Raw genomic sequence first — 22992 nt, 5'->3', positions numbered from 1 at the left:
TCTTTCTGGTGTCCGAGGCACCCTCCCTGTCCGTGGCTTCGAGGAAGAGCTGGAAGCGCTGTTTGAAAATTTTCCAGTTGGCCCCGAGGTTGCCGGCGATGCGGAGCAGCGGCGGCGGGCTGATGTTGTCCAGGTTGCAGGATGACGGAATGCTGGCGGAAGGCAGATCACGTGCAGGTAGGTCTAAGAAGTGCTAATATCCCTCAACTCCTGGTATCATGATGTGTTGGGTGTTCTGGATCACATACAGGTCACCAACACTTGAAATAGTGCAACACTATTTTATTGAAAGATTAACTATTTAAACATACTTGAACTGTGGGTTAATACAATACCAGCTTTAACTAAAGACCTTTGCCTTGTCCTAACCAGTCGATGCACTCAGCACAGGGTGAATGTCTGTGTGTTACAGGCTGTGAGCTCTGTGCTCCTAGCTAGCTGCAACTCGAATGAGCAGGAACTCTGATGCCCCCTGTCTTTATAGTGCGTGTGCTCTCACTGGTGATTGGCTGCGGTGTTGTGTGTGTTGATTGGTCCCACTGTGTGTCCATCAGTGTGTGTCTGCACCATGATATACTGGTGTATATTATGACACCTGTTACATCTCTAATGGTGCCCTGTTCCGATGGAAGGTACAGAAACGATAACAGTGTCTGTGTCTCTCTCCGCACAGAGTTTTCTGAGTATTTCCAGCATTTTTTGTTTTTAATTTCAGATGCACAAATATTCCTGCTTCATAATCATTCATAATATTTCATTTATTTCACCTCATCCATCTTTACAATATGGATTCTGTGCTCATTCCTTGCTCCTGCATGCATGCTAATAACTTCAAGCTCTAATTCACCACCGTCTCTCTTGACTCCTGCACAGTCTCAAAATTATCCCACTGCTTGTCCGACATCAATACCGGAACTTTTCTCCAATTAAATAGCGGGTGACTGAAGCCATTGCCACGATCCAATGGTCACGCTGCACCCAAAACGCAGCTCACCGTGTGGAAAATAAAAGCCGGGAGACTCCGCTCCCAGGATCTACCCAGCTCGCAACGCCTGGTGAGATCTAACGCGATCTCGCAAGGCGTTACGATGTAAATGAGCGGAATCACTTTAGAGCAAATCTGCATATCAGAGAGAGACAGCTAGTCTCGCGTTAATGTGCAGATTCCCCAGGTACCTGAGGCTTTGTGATTCATTCCCTTTGCCTCAGAGGCTTGGGTGAGTGCTGTACTGAACTGGTCCCCACAAACAGGGACCAGACATGATGGTGCTTGTGGGAGCCTCCCTGGGGATTGGAGGCCTCCAGCTGCATGCCCTTTGGACAGGTGGCACCCTGGTGCTGCTGGTGACACCTGGGCACCCTGCACTGCCAAGGTGCCCAGATGGCACTACCAGCTGGCAGGAGCATTGCCAGGTTGGCACTGCTAAGTTGCCAAGCTGGCATTTTTCTGAATTGGCCTGGGGTGCCCTCCTAAAGTGGGTTGGGGATGGTGGTCGCTTCGGGGTCCTCGGAGATCAGGATGCCTGATCTCTTGCTACACTGGGGAATTCCAGCAAGTGGTCCTTAGTGCAAAAAATGGTGTGATGTGCTCTCGGCCGCGTTCCCCGCTGAGGAACCTTATACAACGCGGTTGGGTTGTATAACTATGTGTTTCCCGGCGCTGCGAGCGGTTAAACGCGCTATGGGACCAAAAATCTGTCTATCCCAGCCTTAACGATATTCATTGATGAAGCATGCACGCCCCCCTGGGATAGGGAATTCCCTAGATTCACAACTCTTGGAGTGAAGTAATTTCTTCTCATCCTGGTCCGAAATGGTCAGCTTCTTATCGAGACTGCGCTCCCCTTGTTTTAGACTCCTCGACCCACAGAAACAATCTCTCAGGGTCCACCCTATTAAACGGGCAGCACGGTGGCACAGTGGTTGGCACTGCTGCCTCGCAGCACCAGGGACACTGGGTTCGATCCCAACCCTGGGTGACAGTCAGTGTGGAGTTTGTACATCCTCCCTGTGTCGCCATGGGTTTGCTCCGGTTTCCTCCCACAGTTCAAAGATGTGGAGGTTCGGTGGACTGGCCATGATGAATTGCCCCTAGTTGAGGTTAAGGGGGATTGGGCCTAGGCAGGGAGCTCTTTCAAAGAATCGGTGCAGCCCCGATGGGCTGAATGGCCTTCCTCTGCACTATGAATTCTATGATTCTTTGAAACCCCTTCAGAATTTTGTTTGTTTCAATGAGATCACCTCTCCTTCTAAACTCCAGAGAATTTAGGCCTCGTTTGCTCAGCCTCTCATCGTAGGGCACTCTCCTTATCCCAGGAACCAATCTATTAATTGGGGCAGCACGGTAGCATTGTGGATAGCACAATTGCTTCACAGCTCCAGGGTCCCAGGTTCTATTCCGGCTTGGGTCACTGTCTGTGCGGAGTCTGCACATCCTCCCCGTGTGTGCGTGGGTTTCCTTCGGATGCTCCGGTTTCCTCCCACAGTCCAAAGATGTGCAGGTTAGGTGGATTGGGCATGATAAATTGCCCTTAGTGTCCAAAATTGCCCTTAGTGTTGGGTGGGGTTACTGGGTTATGGGGATAGGGTGGAGGTGTTGACCTTGGGTGGGGTGCTCTTTCCAAGAGCCGGTGCAGACTCGATGGGCCGAATGGCCTCCTTCTGCACTGTAAATTCTATGATTAAGCCTTGGCTATGCGGTCTGCAATATAAGTACATTCTTTCTGATACATGGGGACCTAAACTCCACCCAGCCATCCAGTTACAGGCTCACCGAAATGTTGCATAATTACAGCAAGACTGGTTTAGTTTTTGTATTCCAACTCCCTTGAAATAAAGGCCAACATGCCATTTGCCTCCCTAATGGCTCACTGAACTTACGTGTCAACCTGCTGCATTCCTTCTACGAATACACCCAAGTCTCTTTGCGCATAAAAGCACACAAGGCTTAACGCCTTTTAAAAATGTTCAGCTCACACCCGGCCACGATGGAAGGCTCCCTGAAGGAAATGAATGAACCAAGTCTGGTTATTCAACAATCCATTTCTGCTCATCACAATTGCCTGTCCTGTTCTGAGATGTACTTATTGCCACTGGAGCCAGCGGCAGCGACTGACAAGTGTCCCAATTGATACGGGACCGCCAATTTTCAACTCGGTTGGACCTGAGCAACCCTCCGAGATGTCCAACTTTTGGGAGATGCTGAGAAACGATCAGAGGAAGGAGCTGTGCAGCCTCCACAAGGAGAAGGTGAAATTGTTTTGCAAAACGGACAATCAGCTCATCTGTGTTGTTTGCCAGAGTTCAAAAAGCCACCAAACCCACGGGTTGCTGCCGCTGGAAGAAGCTGCTGAAGAGTTTAAGGTGAGGAGATACTGTGTAAAGCAGAGGGACCTAACAGAATCGATCCTGATCACAATGGTGTTCATTGACTTGGGGTTGAGGCCTGGCTGTCAATACTTAAGACATTTTTGATACTGTGTTTGTATTTATGTCATTACAGAGCCATTAGTAATAATAATAATAATCGCTTATTGTTACAAGTAGGTTTCAATGAAGTTACAGTGAAAAGCCCCTAGTCACCACATTCCGGCGCCTGTTCGGGGAGGCTGGTCCGGGAACTGAACCCGTGCTGCTGGCCTTGCTCTGCTTTACAAGCCAGCTGTCTTTGCCCACTGTGCTAAACCAGCCCATTACTTGGGCTGCGAGTTGTATTGTTGTTTTCAGAGGCCAGGGATAAAACGTGCAAGTGTTAGATTGATTAATGTAGACGAGCCCTTCAACTGCCTGATCCAGATCTGAAGCAGTTAGTGCCAGCATGAATCGTTCTATCACCGACACCTCTCCAACAGCCTTTGGCAATATGGTAAAATAACCGGGATCATGAAACAGAGGCAGATCCATTTTTCCGGGCCTTTTCCGAAAGAACTGCCCAGACAGAGGCAGCTTTAACAGGAATAAGCAATTTGGAAGTGTGGGAAAATAAATTTATTTTGAATCCGTAAGGAGGTAGTGGGCATGATTTAATGTGCAAAATCAGAGTTTCATTTCAGGCACGTGTAGCATGGTCTGCCTCAGTGCCAGTAGCGCCAAGAACAACTCCGCTATCAAGCAGGACTCCGGTGAGGAACGCCCCGACAAGGCCGTACTTACCTCATTTCCTGAACTAACCAGCTCAGCTCGTCAGTGCAGGAAGAGATCAGGGTGGAGTTTAAAAACGGTAGCATAGTGGTTAGCACTGTTGCTTCACAGCTCCAGGGTCCCAGGTTCGATTCCCGGCTTGGGTGACAGTCTGTGCGGAGTCTGCACGTTCCCCCTGTGTCTGCGTGGGTTTCCTCCGGGTGCTCCGGTTTCCTCCCACGGTCCAAAGATGTGTAGGTTAGGTGGATTGGCCATACTAAATTGCCCCTTAGTGTCCAGGGGTGTGCGGGTTAGATGGGGTTGCAGGGAAAGGGCATGATCAATTGCCCTTAGTGTTTAAAAAAAAAGGTGAAGTGGGGTTACTGGGTTACGGGATAGGATGGCGGTGTGGGCTTTCCAAGGGCCGGTGCAGACTCGATGGGCCGAATGGCCTCCTTCTGCACTGTCAATTCTATGATTCAATGATTCTACGATCTCTTGACTCTCCTCAGATACCAAATCAATACCGGACTCCTCCCACTTCCCCAACCTACCTCTTAGGAGGTCCTCAAGCCCCCCAATCCCTCCTGAGAGCAGGCCGCTACCAGGTCCGATCCTAGCACAGGCAATCTAGCATCAGGGCACTTTGGCACTTCCAGCCTGGCACCCCGGCAGTGCGCCCGGCAGTGTGCCAGGGTGACAGTGATCGGTGCCATGTTGGCAGTACCAAGCGGGAATGCCAAGATACGAACCTGCCCAGAGCCCGACTACCCGGGAGTCTCCTATGCCCTGGGAGACACCCCCAGGTGCCATTATGCCTGGTCCAGGTTTGTGTGTACCAGTGCTAAATGGCGGCATGGCGAGCTCTCCCAGGTGTTTGTTCTTGGGCCTCGTGAGAATCGTGAGGCAACATTTTTAAATGAGCCTATTGGCTCGCTTAAATATGTTAATCTGGATCTTGCCCAGCGAGGGCGAGATTCAAAATGCGACGTCTCATAAGATCTCATTCGATCCGGCGACACATTCCGGGAAACATAAATCTCGCGAGAATGCCTCTCAAGAAATTTACCGATCTTGTTGCGTCACCGAGATCTAATGAGATCTCCCATGTCACAAAAAAATTGGTGGTGTGGTGAATAGAGAGGACAGCCCGAGTTTATAGGGTGACATAGACGGGCTGGTGAGATGGGCAGAATGGTGGCAAATGGAATTTAACCATGAAAAGTGCGAGGTAATACATTTTGGGAGGACTGACAAGACAAGCGAATATACAGGGAAGGGCCGGATGCTCCGAAGTACAGAGGATCAGAGGGATCATGGTGTGCATGTCCATAGATCTCTGAAGGCAGAAGGACAGGTCGGTAAGGTGGTTAAGAAGAAAGACTTTATTCCCTGAGCAGAGACTATAAGAGCGGGGAGGTTTGCATGGCGCTTATTAGGCCACAGTTGGAGTACTGTGTGCAGTTGTGGTCGCCACACTACAGGAAGGATGTGATTGTACTGGAGGGGGTGCAGAGGAGATTCACCAGGATGTCGCCTGGACTGGAGCATGTCAGCAATGGAGGGAGGCTGGTTAGGCCGGGGCGGTTCTCCTTAGAGCAGAGGCAGCTGTGGGGGAAGAGGGGGAGACCTGATAGAGATGTACACAACAATGAGTGGCATCGGGTAGATAGGAAGAAACTATTCCCCTTAGTAGAGGAGTCAATAACCGGGGCATAGATTTAAATTCGGGGCAGGTGATTGAGAGGGGATTTTGAGGAAAAGATTTTACATCCAGAGGGTGGTTGGAATCTGGAGCTCACTGCCTGAAATGTGGGGGAGGCGGAAACATTTAAGAAGCATTTAGATCAGCACTGAAAATGCCAGAGCATACAAGGCTACATTTGATCTGAGTTAGATTTATTGTCACGTGTACAGTGAAAAGTATTGTTTTGCATACAGTCCAGATCGTTTCATACATGAAAAAATACAGGACATACATAAATACCCAATGTAAATACAGACACACAGGCATTGGGTGAAGCACACAGAGTGTAGTGCAACTCAGTGGAGAAGATGTGTGGAGAGGTCAGTTCGGTCCATGAGGGTCATTCAGGAGTCTGGTAACAGCGGGGAAGAAGCTGTTTTTGAACCTGTCAGTGCCTGTTCTCAGACTTTTGTATCTCCTGCCCGGTGGAAGAGGTTGGAAGTGGGAATAACCCGGGTGGGAGGGGTCTTTGATTATGCTGCCCGCTTTCCCCAGGCAGCGGGAGGTGTAAATGGAGTCAATGGATGGGAGGCGGCTTCATGTGATGGACTCGGCTGTGTTCAAGACTCTGTGTAATTTCTTTTCATCTTGGGCCGAGCAGTTTCCATACCAGGCTGTGATGCAGCCAGATAGGATGCTTTCTATGGTGCATCTATAAAAATTAGTAAGAGTCAGTGTGGACATGCTGAATTTCCTTAGTTTCCTGAGGAAGTATAGGCGCTGTTGTGCTTTCTTGGTGGTAGCGTCAACGTGGGTGGACCAGGACAGATTTTTGGAGATGTGCACACCCAGGAATTTGAAACTGTTAACTATCTCCACCTCGGCCCCGTTGATGCTGACAGGGGTGTGTACGATACTTCACTTCCTGAAGTTAATAACCAGCTCCTTAGATTTGCTGATGTTGAGAGAGAGATTGTTGTCATAACACAACACCACTAGGCTCTCGATCTCCCTCCTGTATTCTGACTCATTGTATGAATCTGACCCACTACGGTCACGTCATCAGCAAACTTGTCGATGGAGTTGGAGCCACATTTTGCCACACAGCCGTGTTTGTATAGGGAGTAGAGTAGGGAGCTAAGTACGCAGCCTTATGGGGCCCCGGTATTGAGGACTATTGTGGAGGAGGTGTTGTTGTTTATCCTCGCTGGTTGTTGTCTATGGGTCAGGAAGTTGATGATCCAATTGCAGAAGGAGGAACCAAGTCATAGGTTTTGGGGTTTTATGAGATTGGCCGGGATTATGGTGTTGATGGCAGGGCTGTAGTCAATGAATAGGAATCTGATGTAGGAGTCCTTGTTGTCGAGATGCTCCAGGGTGAGTGTCGGGCGAGGGAGAAGGTGTCTGCTGTGGACCGGTTGTGACGTTATGCGAATTGCAGTGGATCAAGGGGTTCTGGGAGTGTGGAGTTGATGTGTCTCATGACCGACCTCTCGAAGCCCTTCATAATGATCGATGTCAAGGCAACTGGACAGTTGCTGTTGAGGCACATTGCCTGGTACGTCTTTGGCACCGCTGTGATAGTTTCTTTAACCTCGGAACGGAGTAGGGAGAGGTTGCAGATGTCCGCGAACACACCCGCCAGTTGGTCCACGCAGGATCTGACTGCACGACCAGGGACTCCGTCAGGACCCGTTGCTTTCCAAGGGTTCACTTTCAAGAAGGCCGCCAAGTGCTGGGAAATGGGATTGGAATAGATTAGGTCCCAATGGCCGGCACAGTCACGGTGGGCTGAAGGGTCTCGTTCTGTGGTGTAAAACTCTGTAACTATGATTAAACAAATCAGACCAGCGGTAAAAGTGTTTTCATTATTATCAAAAGAAATCTAAAACTGGGGAAAACAATAGCATTTGCAACTTTTGCTGGTCGATGGGATTGCGATAGCATTATTGAAGGTCAGGGCAAGTCATGTCGATATGCACCCCTCTCAGCTCTCATACGGGCTATTGATCCCTGTAATCTCCCAGGTCGAATGAAACTTTTGACTCCCCTTGTTAGTGTACACCCTGTCTACATCTGTGAAAAATATTCATTGAGCCTGCCTCCACTGCTCCCTGGGGGAGGGGGGCTGGAGAGAGTTCCAAAAATACACTCTCTGAGAAGAAAAACATTTCCGATCTCCATCTTCAATGTGAGAGGCCTTGGGCGTCATTCTCCGACCCCCAGCGGGTAGGAGAATGGCCGTTGGCCGCCGTGAATCCCACCCCCGCCGGTTGCCGAAGTCTCCGAAGGGAGAAAAGTCAGCGGGGCGTTAATGGCGCCGCTGCCGCGGAGAATGTCACGGGTCTGCGCAAGGCAGCCGATTTTCGGCCTGCCGATATTCTCCCTTCCGGATGGGCCGAAGTCCCGTCGACGTGATGACCGTTCACGTCGACGTGAATCAAACCTCCTTTTAATCGGCGTGACCCAGTGCTCCAGGCTCACGCAGACCAGCGAGGAGGTGAGTGACGGCCTGGGGGGTTGGCTCTGGGCAGGAAATGGCGTGGCCGCAGACTGATTGCGTGAGGAGAGGTGTGTCTCGGCTTGTGTGTGTGTGTGTGCGGCGGGTAGGGGGTGGGGGGGGTGGTTAGAGTATGCTGGGCGCCAGGGGAGTGCCGGGAGGGGGTCCGTGCCGGGTTGGGGGTTGGGGGGGGGTCCGTGCTGGGGTGGAGGTTGGGGAGGGGGTCCGTGCCGGGGTGGAGGTTGGGGGTTGGGGGGGTCCGTGCTGGGGTGGAGGTTGGGGAGGGGGTCCGTGCCGGGGTGGAGGTTGGGGAGGGGGTCCGTGCCGGGGTGGAGGTTGGGGAGGGGGTCCGTGCTGGGGTGGAGGATGGGGAGGGGGTCCGTGCCGGGGTGGAGGTTGGGGGTTGGGGGGGGTCCGTGCTGGGGTGGAGGTTGGGGTGGAGGTTGGGGAGGGGGTCCGTGCCGGGGTGGAGGTTGGGGGTTGGGGGGGGTCCGTGCTGGGGTGGAGGTTGGGGAGGGGGTCCGTGCCGGGGTGGAGGTTGGGGAGGGGGTCCATGCTGGGGTGGAGGTTGGGGGTTGGGGGGTGGGTCCGTGCTGGGGTGGAGGTTGGGGAGGGGGTCCGTGCCGGGGTGCAGGTTGGGGAGGGGGTCCGTGCTGGGGTGGAGGTTGGGGGTTGGGGGTTGGGGGTTGGGGGTTGGGGGGGGTCCGTGCTGGGGTGGAGGTTGGGGGTTGGGGAGGGGGTCCGTGCTGGGGTGGAGGTTGGGGAGGGGGTCCGTGCCGGGGTGGAGGTTGGGGGTTGGGGAGGGGGTCCGTGCTGGGGTGGAGGTTGGGGAGGGGGTCCGTGCCGGGGTGGAGGTTGGGGAGGGTGTCCGAGCCGGGGTGGAGGTTGGGGAGGGGGTCCGTGCTGGGGTGGAGGTTGGGGGTTGGGGGGGGTCCGTGCTGGGGTGGAGGTTGGGGAGGGGGTCCGTGCTGGGGTGGAGGTTGGGGAGGGGGTCCGTGCCGGGGTGGAGGTTGGGGGTTGGGGGGGGGTCCGTGCTGGGGTGGAGGTTGGGGGGGGGGTCCGTGCTGGGGTGGAGGTTGGGGGTTGGGGGGGTCCGTGCTGGGGTGGAGGTTGGGGAGGGGGTCCGTGCCGGGGTGGAGGTTGGGGAGGGGGTCCGTGCTGGGGTGGAGGTTGGGTGTTGGGGTCCGTGCCGGGGTGGAGGTTGGGGGTTGGGGGGGGTCCGTGCTGGGGTGGAGGTTGGGGGTTGGGGGGGGTCCGTGCTGGGGTGGAGGTTGGGGAGGGGGTCCGTGCCGGGGTGGAGGTTGGGGGGGGTCCGTGCTGGGGTGGAGGTTGGGGGGGGTCCGTGCTGGGGTGGAGGTTGGGGGGGGGTCCGTGCCGAGGAGGGTGATGGGAGGGCAAATGAGTTGGTCCACCTGGCCAGGTGCCAGCCTCCAACAGTTGGACCCATGCGGTCCATGCCACCTGGCTGGGGGGAGGAGGGGATATGGGCAATGATGACATGTCGTCGTTCCCCTCCCCCCCACCAGGCCGTCATGTTTTCAGATCATCCAGCGATGTTGGCCGCCGTGGTGGCAGCCGCTCATGTCTATGTTGCCCTGGATGAGGAGGAGGAGGAGCCTGCCAGAGAGGCGGCGCAGGCTGCCGCAGAGGGGCAGGCGGCAGCCGCCCAGGCTGGAGGGACACCTGACCGACAGGACGAGGAGGGGGAGGAGGACGTCGCGGCCCCACGGCAACGGTGGCACCCGAGGGCGCCCCGTGTGTACCGGCCCCGGCTGTCATACCAGGACCTCACGGACCGGGAATGCAGGAGGAGACTCCGGATGAGCCGGGAAACCGTGGCACACATCTGCCACCTGCTGGCACACCTGTCACCGCGTGGCACTGGCGGGGGACACCCTCTCCCCGTGTCCGTCAAGGTTACGGCGGCCCTGAACTTTTATGCAACGGGGTCATTCCAGGCACCGAGTGGGGACCTGTCTGGCATTTCGCAGACATCGGTGCACCGGTGCATCCGGGCAGTGACAGATGCCCTTTATGCCATGGCGCATCGCTACATCCGCTTCCCCGTGGACCGGGCCAGCCAAGATGCCCGGGCCGTGGGCTTCTCTGCCGTGGCCGGGTTCCCCATGGTCCAGGGCGCGATCGATGGGATGCACGTCGCCGTGCAGCCACCTGCAGATAACAGGGCCGTGTTCACCAATAGGAAGGGGACCTATTCGATGAACGTACAGGTGGTCTGCGACCACCGCATGATGATCCTGCACGTCTGCGCCCGTCACCCAGGCAGTGTACACGACTCATTCGTGTTGTCGCGGTCATCCATCCCCGGCATGTACGAGGGACGCCATCCCCGGCTGAGGGGCTGGTTGCTGGGCGACAGGGGCTACCCATTGCGATCGTGGCTGATGACGCCTATACGGAGGCCACGCAATGAGGCGGAGAACCGCTACAATGATGCCCATGTAGCGGCAAGGGGAGTGATCGAGAGGTGCTTTGGCGTGCTGAAGATGCGTTTCAGGTGCCTGGACCTCTCTGGGGGCGCCCTCCAGTATCGGTCAGATAGGGTCGGCCGCATCATTGTGGTGTGCTGCGTCCTGCACAACATAGCCCAACAGAGGGGCGATGTGCCGCAGGCAGAGGAGTGCGGAGTGGAGGAGGAGCAGGAAGAGGCACAGTCCTCCCCAGATGAGGGGGATGGGGGCAATGGTCAGGGCAGACGGGGTAGACACAGGCGGGTGGCTGTCCACCGTTACCGGCTGGCCCAGCGGGCACGGGACAGACTGATAGCCGCCCGCTTCACTGACTAGATGGGCGTGGGAATCGGGTAGTATGGCCACAGACCGCACACCATGGCAACAGCCGACCACCCACACCCCACACCCATTCACCCACCCAGCACCCTCACCCCCCTCCCCAACCCCACCCACCCCACCCGCATGCACACCACCCCCCCCCCCCCATTGCCGATCCACCGGCGGCACAACGGGCCGGGCTCACACAGTTGCGGGTGGACGCGTGTCTATCGCAGGCCATGGAGGATGATGACAACCCGCCCTGCGATGAGCTCCTGGCTCTACATCGTTGGACTATGTCTGACCCATAGCCACAGTACCACCATCCACCCGGACCATCCCTGCATGCGGCTGTGTCACTGCAGAGCACGGTCCTGTCCTCTGCCCGGGGGGATGTTGATGGCTGCCCAGGGGGAAGGGGGCAGACTCACCTGGGGCTGAGGTAAGACCACCCCTCACACACACACTTGCGCTCAACGTACATGACACGCCCGCACACTTTGGACAGAGCACAAAGGCAGCTTCGGTAGGTGTAACATTGACTTTAATAACCAAAGGAGTTCATGCACGTGCCCGAGCCCCTAAAACTCATCTGTGCCCTGCACCCGTGCCAACTTACTCAGTGTCTAATTGTTTGGCCTTACGGGCCCTTTGACTACGTCTACGTGGTTCCCCAGACGGTACAGCAGAACTGGAGGTGGACTCCTGTGATTCCTGCCCTCTGACACTGGATCCCTTTGGCGGCCGTTTCCTGGGGCGTCCTGGCCTAGATGGGCCAGGCTGCGGCCCGGGCGACTGGGATGGCAAGCTGCCAGCCTGTCCTGCCCGTTGCCCACCCGATGCACCTGGGACGGAAGGGGGGAGTCCGAGGTGTCGCGGTGTACCGGGACCTCCCCTACAGAGGGAGCTGGGACGGACCTCACCACCTCCTCCTCCCTCGGGGTGCCCGATGGCCCCCAGGCCTCTACATGGGTGGGGGATGCGAACGGACTGGCCATCCGACGCCCCCCCGACATCTGGCGCTGCCAGTCCTGGAGGCCCGTGCTGGTATCGACAGGGGTCTGCAGGTTTGCAGCCATGGAGCCCAGGGTGTTGGCCAACCCTGTCTGTGACAGTGCGACGCCGGCTCGCACATGGCCACTGGCGCCGATGCCCTCAGCGATGGCCTGCTGAGACTGGGCCATGGCCTGCAGAGACTGGGCCATGGCCTGCTGAGACTGGGCCATGGCCTGCAGAGACTGGGCTATGGCGTTGAGCGCCTCTGCCATCTGGCGCTGGCACTGGCTCATGGCCTCCTGTGAGAGGGCAGCCATTTCCTGGGCCACAGACGCCGCCTGCACGGAAGGCCCCAGGCCTCGCAAACCGTTCCCCATGTCTGACACCGTCGCAACCATTGCCTCCACCGCGGACGCCACCCGTGCGGTGTCAGCCTGGGTGGCACGCATGACCGGGACCACTCCCAGCTCCTGGACGCGGGTGGACTCCTCCACCTGCGGCCGCAGCCGCCGCAAGCCGCCCGTCACCCTCTTCGCTCGGCTCCGGGTCGGTGGTTGCATCGGGTCTATGTGTGGGTGTGGTAACTGCAGGAACCCGGGATCCATCTGGGCGGCAGATGTTCGCTTGGCCTGGGCTGCCCTCCGACCGACCGGTCCCTCTGCTGCTCCTACCTCCACCTGCTGTACCGGGACGGCTGTGTTGTGCGCACCAGTGAGTGTACCAGACGCCTCATCACTAAAGTGCCCAACCGTGGTGAGTGTTTCTGCGATGGTGGAGGGTGTTGGTGACAGCAGTGGCGTTGTGTCGTGCTCTTCGTCCCACTCTGACTCCATGGCACTTTGGGGTGGGGGTTCGTCTCCACCCATCCATTCTGAGTCACTGTCCGGTATTTCGTCTTCCCGGGTAGGGGTGTCCTGGGTAGTGCTGTCCTGGGTAGTGCTGTCCTGGGTAGTGCTGTCCCGGGTAGGGGTTTCCTGGGTAGTGCTGTCCCGGGTAGGGGTGTCCTGGGTAGTGGTGTCCTGGGTAGTGGTGTCCTGGGTAGTGGTGTCCTGGGTAGTGGTGTCCTGGGTCGGATGTGACGGGGGCCTGTGGCTGCCCCCCTCATCGCTGGGTGGTCGCTCCCGCACGTGACGGGGGTGTCGCCTCCCTGTTGCTCCAGGTCTCTCCGTCTCCCGTGGTGTGCGAGGGGCATCCTGCGGGCGTCGCATGCTGGAGGGTCCGGGTCTCTCCGTCTCCCGTGGTCTCCGAGGGGCATCCTGCGGGCGTCGCATGCTGGAGGGTCCGGGTCTCTCCGTCTCCCGTGGTGTGCGAGGGGCATCCTGCGGGCGTCGCATGCTGGAGGGTCCGGGTCTCTCCGTCTCCCGTGGTCTCCGAGGGGCATCCTGCGGGCGTCGCATGCTGGAGGGTCCGGGTCTCTCCGTCTCCTGTGGTGTGCGAGGGGCATCCTGCGGGCGTCGCATGCTGGAGGGTCCGGGTCTCTCCGTCTCCCGTGGTCTCCGAGGGGCATCCTGCGGGCGTCGCATGCTGGAGGGTGCGGGTCTCTCCGTCTCCTGTGGTCTCCGAGGGGCATCCTGCGGGCGGTCTGCATCTGCGGGGATGGGTGCCTGGACGTTTGGTCCTGCGATACACAATGAAGCATGCATGGTTAGACATCAGGCAGTGATCAGGTGATACGGGGGAGGGGGATATAGGGGAGGGGGGATATGGGGACGGGCTGTCGGTGGCTCACTTGCTGGTGGGCCCCCGACCTCTGCATCAGCAACCTCCCGGTCCTCAGGTCCGCCAGCCAGTTCCAGGGCCCTTTCCTCGTGTACGGTCAGTGGCCTCTCATCAGCGGGCCCTCCTCCAGTCCTCACATGCTCCCTATTGTTGTGTGCGCGCTTCTCCTGTGGGGGGGGGGGGTGTGGCAGGGGTAAAGGGCAACAGTGTTAGGCAGGTATATGAATGCACGCCATCGGTTGCGCGTGCATTGCAGAGGTTAAGGTTAGGGCTGGATTCACTTGGGGATATGGGGGAAGGGGGGATATGGGGGAGGGGGATATGGGGGAGGGGGGGATATGTGGGAGGGGGGAGGGGGGATATGGGGGAGGGGGGATATGGGGGAGGGGGGATATGGGGGGGGATATGGGGGAGGGGGGATATGGGGGGGGATATGGGGGAGGGGGGATATGGGGGAGGGGGGATATGGGGGAGGGGGGATATGGGGGGAGGGAGATATGGGGGAGGGGGGATATGGGGGAGGGGGGATATGGGGGAGGGGGGATATGGGGAGAGATATGGGGGAGGGGGGATATGGGGGAGGGGGGATATGGGGAAGGGGGGGATATGGGGGAGGGGGGATATGGGTGAGGGGGAATATGGGGGAGGGGGGATATGGTGGAGGGGGGAGGGGGGATATGGGGAGGGGGGATATGGGGGAGGGGGTATGGGGGAGGGGGGATGGGGGGATATGGGGGAGGGGGGATATGGGGGAGGGGGGATATGGGGGAGGGGGGATATGGGGGATATGGGGGAGGGGGATATGGGGAGGGGGGATATGGGGGATATGGGGGAGGGGGGATATGGGGGAGGGGGGATATGGGGGAGGGGGGTATGGGGGAGGGGGTATGGGGGGATATGGGGGAGGGGGGATATGGGGGAGGGGGGATATGGGGGAGGGGGGATATGGGGGATATGGGGGAGGGGGATATGGGGAGGGGGGATATGGGGGATATGGGGGAGGGGGGATATGGGGGAGGGGGGATATGGGGGAGGGGGGATATGGGGGATGTGGGATATGGGGGAGGGGGGATGTGGGGGAGTGGGGGATATGGGGGAGTGGGGGATATGGGGAGGGGGGATACGGGGGATATGGGGGAGTGTGGGATATGGGGGAGTGGGGGATATGGGGGAGGGGGGATATGGGGGAGGGGGGATATGGGGGAGGGGGGATATGGGGGAGGGGGGATATGGGGGATATTGGGGAGGGGGGATATGGGGGATATGGGGGAGGGGGGATATGGGGGAGGGGGACATGGGGATATGGGGGAGGGGGATATGGGGAGGGGGGGTATGGGGGAGGGGGGATATTGGGGAGGGGGGGATATGGGGGAGGGGGATATGGGGGAGGGGGGATATGGGGGATATGAGGGAGGGGGGATATGGGGGAGGGGGTATATGGGGGAGGGGGATATGGGGGAGGGGGGATATGGGGAGGGGGCTATGGGGAAGGGGATATGGGGAGGGGGGATATGGGGGATATGGGGGAGGGGGGATATGGGGGAGGGGGATATGGGGGATATGGGGGAGGGGGGATATGGGGGATATGGGGGAGGGGGGATATGGGGGAGGGGGGATATGGGTGATATGGGGGAGGGGGGATATGAGGGAGGGGGATATGGAGGAGGGGGGATATGGGGGAGGGGGGATATGGGGGAGGGGGGATATGCGGGAGGGGGGATATGGGGGATATGGGGAGGGGGGATATGGGGGATATTGGTGAGTGGGGGATATGGGGGAGTGGGGGATATGGGGGAGGTGGGATATGGGGGATATGGGGGAGTGGGGGATACGGGGGAGTGGGGGATATGGGGGAGGGGGGATATGGGGGAGGGGGGATATGGGGGAGGGGGGATATGGGGGAGGGGGGATATGGGGGATATGGGGGAGGGGGGATATGGGGGATATGGGGGAGCGGGGATATGGGGGATATGGGGAAGGGGGGATATGGGGGATATGGGGGAGGGGGGATATGGGGAGGGGGATATGGGGGAGGGGGGATATGGGGAAGGGGGATATGGGGGAGGGGGGATATGGGGGATATGGGGAGGGGGGATATGGGGGCTATGGGGGAGGGGGGATATGGGGAGGGGGATATGGGGGAGGGGGTATATGGGGAGGGGGGATATGGGGGAGGGGGGGATATGGGGGAGGGTGGATATGGGGGAGGGGGGAATATGGGGGAGGAGGGAATATGGGGGAGGGGGATATGGGGGAGGGGGGGATAAAGTGGAGGGGGGATATGGGGGAGGGGGGATATGGGGGAGGGGGGATATGGAGGAGGGGGGATATGGGGGAGGGGGGATATGGGGGAGGGGGGATGGGGGATATGGGGAGGTGGGATATGGGGGAGGGGGCAGGATATGGGGGAGGGGGGATATGGGGGATGGGGGATATGGGGGAGGGGGGATATGGGGGGGATATGGGGCAGGGGGGATATGGGGCAGGGGGGATACGGGGAGGGGGGATATGGGGGAGGGTATGGATATGGGGAGGGGGGATATGGGGAGGCTCACCCTGCCTGCTCTGACGAGGTCGTTCACCTTCTTGTGGCACTGGGTGCCTGTCCGTGGTGTCAGGGCCACAGCGGTGACGTCCTCTGCCACTTCCCTCCACAGACGCCGGCTGTGGCGTGGGGCAACTCTGCGGCTGTGCCCGGGATACAGGGCGTCCCTCCTCTGCTCCACCGCGTCCAGGAGCGCCTCCACATCGCGTGACTCGAACCTCGGGGCTGAGCGACGGCCAGCCATCCAGTCGGGTGTTGCGGTCGGGTGTTCCGGTCGGGTGGGGGGGAGCTGCGCGGCCTTATGAGCCGTCACGCCGTGCAGCGCGTATGACGCTGCACGGCGTGAACCACTGGGCAAGCGCGGATCCCGTTACGTCGCTGCTAGCCCATTTCGGGCCGGAGACTATCGTCCCATTTTTATGACGTGACGCAAGTGGGATTTGCGCCGTTTTTTGCGCCGATCGGCGGACTTTCCGCCGATAACGGAGAATTTCGCCCCTTATTTTTAAACTGTGTCGCTAAGTTCTCATGACGTCCACTGCATGGTTGCTTACCAAAGAGAAGCAGGACAACAGGGTCACCAGGAGAATAAGTGGAACGATACTTCATTTCTCACAAGCTATTCCAGTCAACATATCCTCAATGTTAACTCCATGCCTCAGACCACAGATTGGCTTGCAAAGCAAATGGAGATCAGATGGTTCCTATGGACAGCAGCTGATCCCTCGTTCCAACTTTACCACCAGACAGCAATCTGCAAATCGACCCCAAACTGCTGAATGTGAAGAAGAAGAGGCCTCATAAAATTCTGGAGAGTTCCACATAGGGCAGGAAGAGTCAATTCGGCCTCTAAATGTTTGTCCTACCATTCAATCAAATCCTGGCTGGTCTGGGTCTTAACTCTAGTCAATTATTTGATTTTATGATCCTTAATGTCAAAAATCTATCAAACTCCATTATGACAGATGAAATTAAAATCTGGATTTAAAAATCTAATGATGACATGAAACGATTGTTGTTCAAAAGAAAAAATCTGGCTCACAGGTCTGCATGTCAGTCAAGATCCACAGCGACATGATGGCACTGCAATGGCCTAGCAAGCCACTCCGTCAAGGGCAATTAGGGGTGGTCAAACACTCAGTTTGGGTTCTGCCAGAGTCATTCAGCTCCTGACCTCATTACAGCCTTGGTTCAAAAGTGGTCAACAGAGCTGAATATCAGAAGTGAGGAGAGAGTGACTGCCCTTGACATCAAGGTAGCATTCGACCGAGTATGGCATTGAGGAACCCTAGCTAAACTGGAGGGAATGGGAATCAGGGGGAAAACTCTCTGCTGGTTGGAGTCATACCCGGCACAAAGGAAGATGTTGTGGTGGTTGGAGGTCAATTGTTGCAGCATCAGGACATCACTGCAAGAGTTCCTTAAGGTACAGCAGTTCCTCAGGGTGGTGTCCTTGGCCCAACCATCTCCAGCTCCTTCACCTTCCATCCATCATAAGGTCAGAAGTGGTGATGTTTGGTGATGACAGGACAATATTCAGCACCATTCATGACTCCCCAGATAATGAAGCAGTCCATGTCCAAATGTAGCAAGACCTGGACAATATCCAGGCTTGGGCTGACAAGTGGCAAGTTACATTCACGTTACACAAGTGCCAGGTAATGACCATCTCCTACAAGAGAGGATCTAACCAACGGCCTTGACATTCAATGGCATTACATCACTGAACCCCCCCAATCAACATCTGGGGTTACCGTTAACCACAAACTGAACTGGACTAGCCATATAAATACTCTGGCTATCAGAACAGGTTGGAGATTAGGAATCCTACGGCAAGTAACTCAGCTTCTGACTCCTCAAAGCTTGTCCACCGTCTAGAAGGCACAAGTCAGGAGTGAGATGATAAACTCTCCATTTGTCTGGATCAGCTCAGCTCCAGCACTGAAGAAGCTCAACACCATCCAGGACAAAGCAGCCCTGCTTGATTGGCGTCCCTTCCACAAACATTCACTCCCTCCACCTCCGATGGACAATGTCAGCCGTGTGCACCATCGACAAGATTCACTGCAGGAACTCACCGAGGTTCCTCAGGCAGCACCTTCCAAACCCACGGCCACCACCATCTAGAAGGACAAGAGCAGCAGATACCCGGGATCGCCCCCACCTGGAGGTTCCCCTCCAAGTCACTCCCCATCCTGACTAGGAAATATATCGGCCGTTCCTTCAGTGTCACCGGGTCCAAATCCTGGAGCTCCCTCCCTAACAGCACGGTGGGTGTACCTACACCTCAGGGACTGCAGCGGCTTCAAGACGGCAGCTCAGCACCACCTTGTCAAGGGGCAATTAGGGATGGGCAATAATGTTGGTCTAGTCAGTGGGCCCCACATTCTGGAATTGAATTTTGAATTTGTTCTGGCCGGGACAGCAGTGCTCACATCCCAGTGAATAGAAAACAGGAACCTATTCATTTTCTATATTCAAGACAGTGAGAATTTCCATTGTATAAACCAAATGGAATTTAATTTTCAGATATTTATGGTATGCTCACGTTAATTGATGTTCTTTGTTCAGGCGAAGCTGCGAACCTTCCTGAAGCCAGTCCAGGAGAAGAAGAAGGACTGTAACGCTGTGAGAAGTGATTATGAGAAAATATTAAACCACATTCAGGTACTTTTGATGTCACTCTTTCTTTTTCTTTGACCAGTTCAATATTCAGTTCAAGATTAGGTGGATTTATGAGCAGCAGGGTAACACAGTGGTTAGCACTGTTGCTTCACAGCTTCAGGGTCCCAGGTTCGATTCCCAGCTTGGGTCACTGTCTGTGCGGAGTCTGCACGTTCTCCCCGTGTCTGAGTGGGTTTCCTCCGGGTGCTCCGGTTTCCTCCCACAAGTCCAAAGATGTGCAGGTTAGGTGGATTGGCCATGCTAAATTGTCCTTCGTCTCCAAAAGGGTTAAGAGGGGTCATTGGGTTAGGGGGATAGGGTGGAAGTGAGGGCTTAAGTGGATCGGTGCAGACTCGATGGGCCGAATGGCCTCCTTCTGCACTGTGTTCTATGTTCTATTCGTCACCAAAATAAAATATCACTTCAGCAAATCTCCATGTTCTGGTAAAACCCGAGTTCAATACAATACAGCAACACAATCCTCAGTGTTTTGAAATTAATTTAAGGGATGTGGGTATCGCTGAGGGCACAGAGCCAACTACATTGGTGTAGGTCTGGAGTCACATGTAGGCCAGACCAGGTAAGGACGGCAGATTTCCTTCCCTAAAGGGCTTAGTGAACCAGATGGATTTTTAGGACAATCGACAATGGTTTCATGGTCGTCATCAAACTTTTAATTCCAGATTTTATTGAATACAAATTTCACCACCTGTCCTGGTGGGATTTGAACCTGGGTCACTGGAGCATTTCCCTGGCTCTTTTAATTACTAGTTCAGCGACAATACCACTGCCTCCCCGAAGAGAGGGTTTTACTCTCGGGGCGACACGGTGGCTCAGTGGTCAGCATTGCAGCCTCACAGTGCCAGGGACCCGGGTTTAATTCCGGCCTTGGGTAACTTCCTGTGCGGAGTTTGCACGTTCTCCCCGTGTCTGCGTGGGTTTCCTCCGGGTGCTCTGGTTTCCTCCCACAGCCCAAAGGTGTGCAGGTTAGGTGGATTGGCCATGCAAAATTGCCCCTCAGTGTCCAAACGGTTAGGTAAGGTTACAGGGATAGGACAGAGGATTGGGCCCAGGTAAGGTGCTCTTTCAGAGGGTCGGTGTTGATTTGATGGGCCGAATGGGCTCCTTCTGCACTGCAGGGATTCTATGAATATTCTTATGAAGAAAACTGCACAACGTTTTTGGAATGTTCATTTCTATTAATCAACTTCCGTCCTCTTTCTCCAGGACCAAGGTATAAATGCAGAGAAACAGATCAACGCCCAATTTGAGAAACTTCACCAGTTTCTCCGTGAGGAAGAGAGGATTGTATTGGAAGGTCTGAAACTGGAGAAAGAGGAAAAGAGTCAGGAGATGAAGGAGAGGATTGAGAAGATAACGGAGGAAATCTCATCGCTTTCCGCTGCTGTTCAGGATATTGAACAAGAGCTGAGGGAACAAGACAACATCAAGTTTTTAATGGTAGCTCTTCATCTGTTTTTTTTTTCTTTGTCGCTTCCTTGACACCGTGTCCAAGATCATGCAGGTTGGCTAAAAGAAAACCTGAAACCTTGCCAGTTACGAGAACTGAAGGCTGACAGATCTGCTGAGAATTCCCGGAATTTCTTGAATTGTTCGGAATACGTCCCTGCTGACTCCGACACGTCAACTGCCATTTCAAGCTCCAATGAGCGTTGATTGACAGAAGGAGGTTCCCCGTCTCATTCGGGCCTATTACGATCCCGGACCAGATCCCAACAGTTGCTAGGATACCGGAGAGAAACCCCAATATTCTATTTAACCTGTATGACTGTGAGGAAAGTGTACTTCGCTGCAGGAGTGATTTCACCCACAAACAGGGATATGGCATATTAAAACAAACTTTATTACTAACACAGTCTCAATACCTTTAACCTTTTCAATACAAATAGCTTTCAATTATCAGTTGAACAATGTTTCTGAATACAGTGACACAATAACCCTTAACCGCTATCTTTACTCCCACTCAAACAAACCCATCTCAAACCAAAATCCACTTTGAAATACAGTTAGAACACTCAGAAATATTTGCTGTAAAGGGATAAACCACTTTGAGAGAGTGATATCCCTCAGGAACCAGCTGCAGTTTCTTGCCTGTCTCAACGTATTTCTTAACCTGCCAACCCTTTTCACCGGCAGATCTTTAACTCACTGTCTTGAGGTCAGCTGCTTCTGGCCTGTCCCCAGTCAAAGCTTTAACTGAACTGTTTAGGAAAGACACCGCTCGTGTGTCCACAGGCAGATCTTTAACTGAACTATGTTGGGAGCAGCTGCTTGTCTTCTGTTCAGATCCCAACCTAACTGCACTGAAACCCCAGAAACTGCTTCAGTCCTGGCTCCTCCCATTAACTCCATCACCTTGCAAAGCTGAACACAGTGGCCGCAATCTTCCGGCCACACTGTGCCAGAAAAACATTTCCCTGCGGTGCCGTGTGCGGTGAAAGCCGGGAGCCCCCACTCCCAGTATCTACCCGGCTCGTCATGCTTTGTGACATTCAAAGCAATCTCGCGAGACATTGCAAGGTGAATCCCGCCCGCGATGGCCTCTGGCGGCCGCGCCATGCAACATGGCGCCGGTCGTGGGTGGATCCGGTCTGCCAAACACTGCAACCCTGTAACCAACCTCGCCACCCTCCCTGGACCACCCCCCACCAGTCCCCGCTGCCCCCGCTGAAGCCCCCTCTGACAGTGGAACAGCCCCCTCTCCCGACTGTGGTGGCGTCCCCCCGACTGAGACCGCAGCCGCCACGCGATATCCCTGAATGGTGCGAGCACGCGAGAGCGATGCCGTCGGGGACTCGGCCCATTGGGGACGGAGCATCAGGAGAGGGCCTCAGGTGACATCCTGAGGCCGTCCTGACAGCGTGCGGCGTAGTCCCCGAGTGTGCCATTTTCGAGGCGGTGGAGCATCGCAAACGTGGTGAACGTGGATTCTCCGGCCGATCGCCGAATGCGATTTTGGCGTCAGCGATCGGAGAATCCAGCCCCATTTAAAATGGCGTCCCAATCTCTCGCTGCAACAGGGGGTACTGGCGACGCAGGCCCTCTTTAGGCCCCTTATTCAACACGTGTTTCTCAGCGCTCGAGTGCCAGGAAACACGTGGTTAAATGTGCTCGCTCGGGGACTTTGTTTCTTTCGAATTACCTCTCCTCAGGGAACCCCCTTAATATAAGCATAAATACATGAGCCCAAACCTTTGCAATGCTTTAATTGCACTTCTGGCTGCCTTGCAAACAGGATTTTTAAAAACACGACTGCAGCGGTCATACGCACCGTAACCCAGACTTTTCATGCTGACTGCACCAAATATATACACGATAATATATCTGAAATCCCCACATTATAACTTGAGAGGGCGCAACTCCACATCATGTGTGACTGACCAGGAGTCTCTCCCGCTCTTACCACCGGCCATTGGCACGTTTGGAAGGATTTACAGGTGAACAATCAGCCTGTTTGGCCACGTTTTGAACGCACCTTTCTTGGCCGTCAGGTCCAAAGGTGGGACTCGAACCTGGAATTTCTGTGTCAGAGCCAGGGACATGACCGACTGCACCACAAGACCTCCCAGTACCCAAAGGTTGATCCCTCACTCTGAGATTGTGATCCCTAGTTCTATTCTCCCCAGCCAGGGCAAACATTCTCCCAATATACACTCTGGGCAGGATTTTCCAGTCCCCCCTGTTGCCAGGATCATCCACTCCCACTGAAAGTCATTGGCTAGGCCACCGAATCTACCGTGGCGGGTCTCACCTCGACAGGCCACAACATCATGGAATGTTCCAGTCCAGCCCGTGGAATTTTCCAGTCCAGCCAGTGGAATGTTCTAGTCCAGTCAGTGGAATGTTCTAGTCCAGCCAGTGGAATTTTCCAGTCCAGCCAGTGGAATGTCCCAGTCCAGCCCGTGGAATTTTCCAGTCCAGCCCGTGGAATGTTCTAGTCCAGCCAGTG

At 55.8% G+C, this 22992-nt stretch overlaps 1 protein-coding gene across 1 annotated transcript; it reads left to right on the top strand.

The window, feature by feature from the left end:
- The first annotated feature begins 2931 nt into the window (after nt 1-2931).
- LOC140390523 (E3 ubiquitin-protein ligase TRIM35-like) lies at nt 2932-20614 on the top strand. The gene is made up of 3 exons (XM_072475694.1): nt 2932-3363; nt 18930-19025; nt 20250-20614. The coding sequence occupies exons 1-3, from the start codon at nt 3013-3015 to the stop codon at nt 20523-20525; spliced, it is 723 nt and encodes a 240-aa protein (XP_072331795.1). The 5' UTR covers nt 2932-3012; the 3' UTR covers nt 20526-20614.
- The last annotated feature ends 2378 nt before the right edge of the window (nt 20615-22992 follow it).

Source organism: Scyliorhinus torazame, chromosome 14, assembly GCF_047496885.1.
Source record: "Scyliorhinus torazame isolate Kashiwa2021f chromosome 14, sScyTor2.1, whole genome shotgun sequence".
NCBI classification, from domain to species: Eukaryota; Metazoa; Chordata; class Chondrichthyes; order Carcharhiniformes; family Scyliorhinidae; genus Scyliorhinus; species Scyliorhinus torazame.
This window is presented reverse-complemented; position numbering and strand designations above follow the sequence as displayed.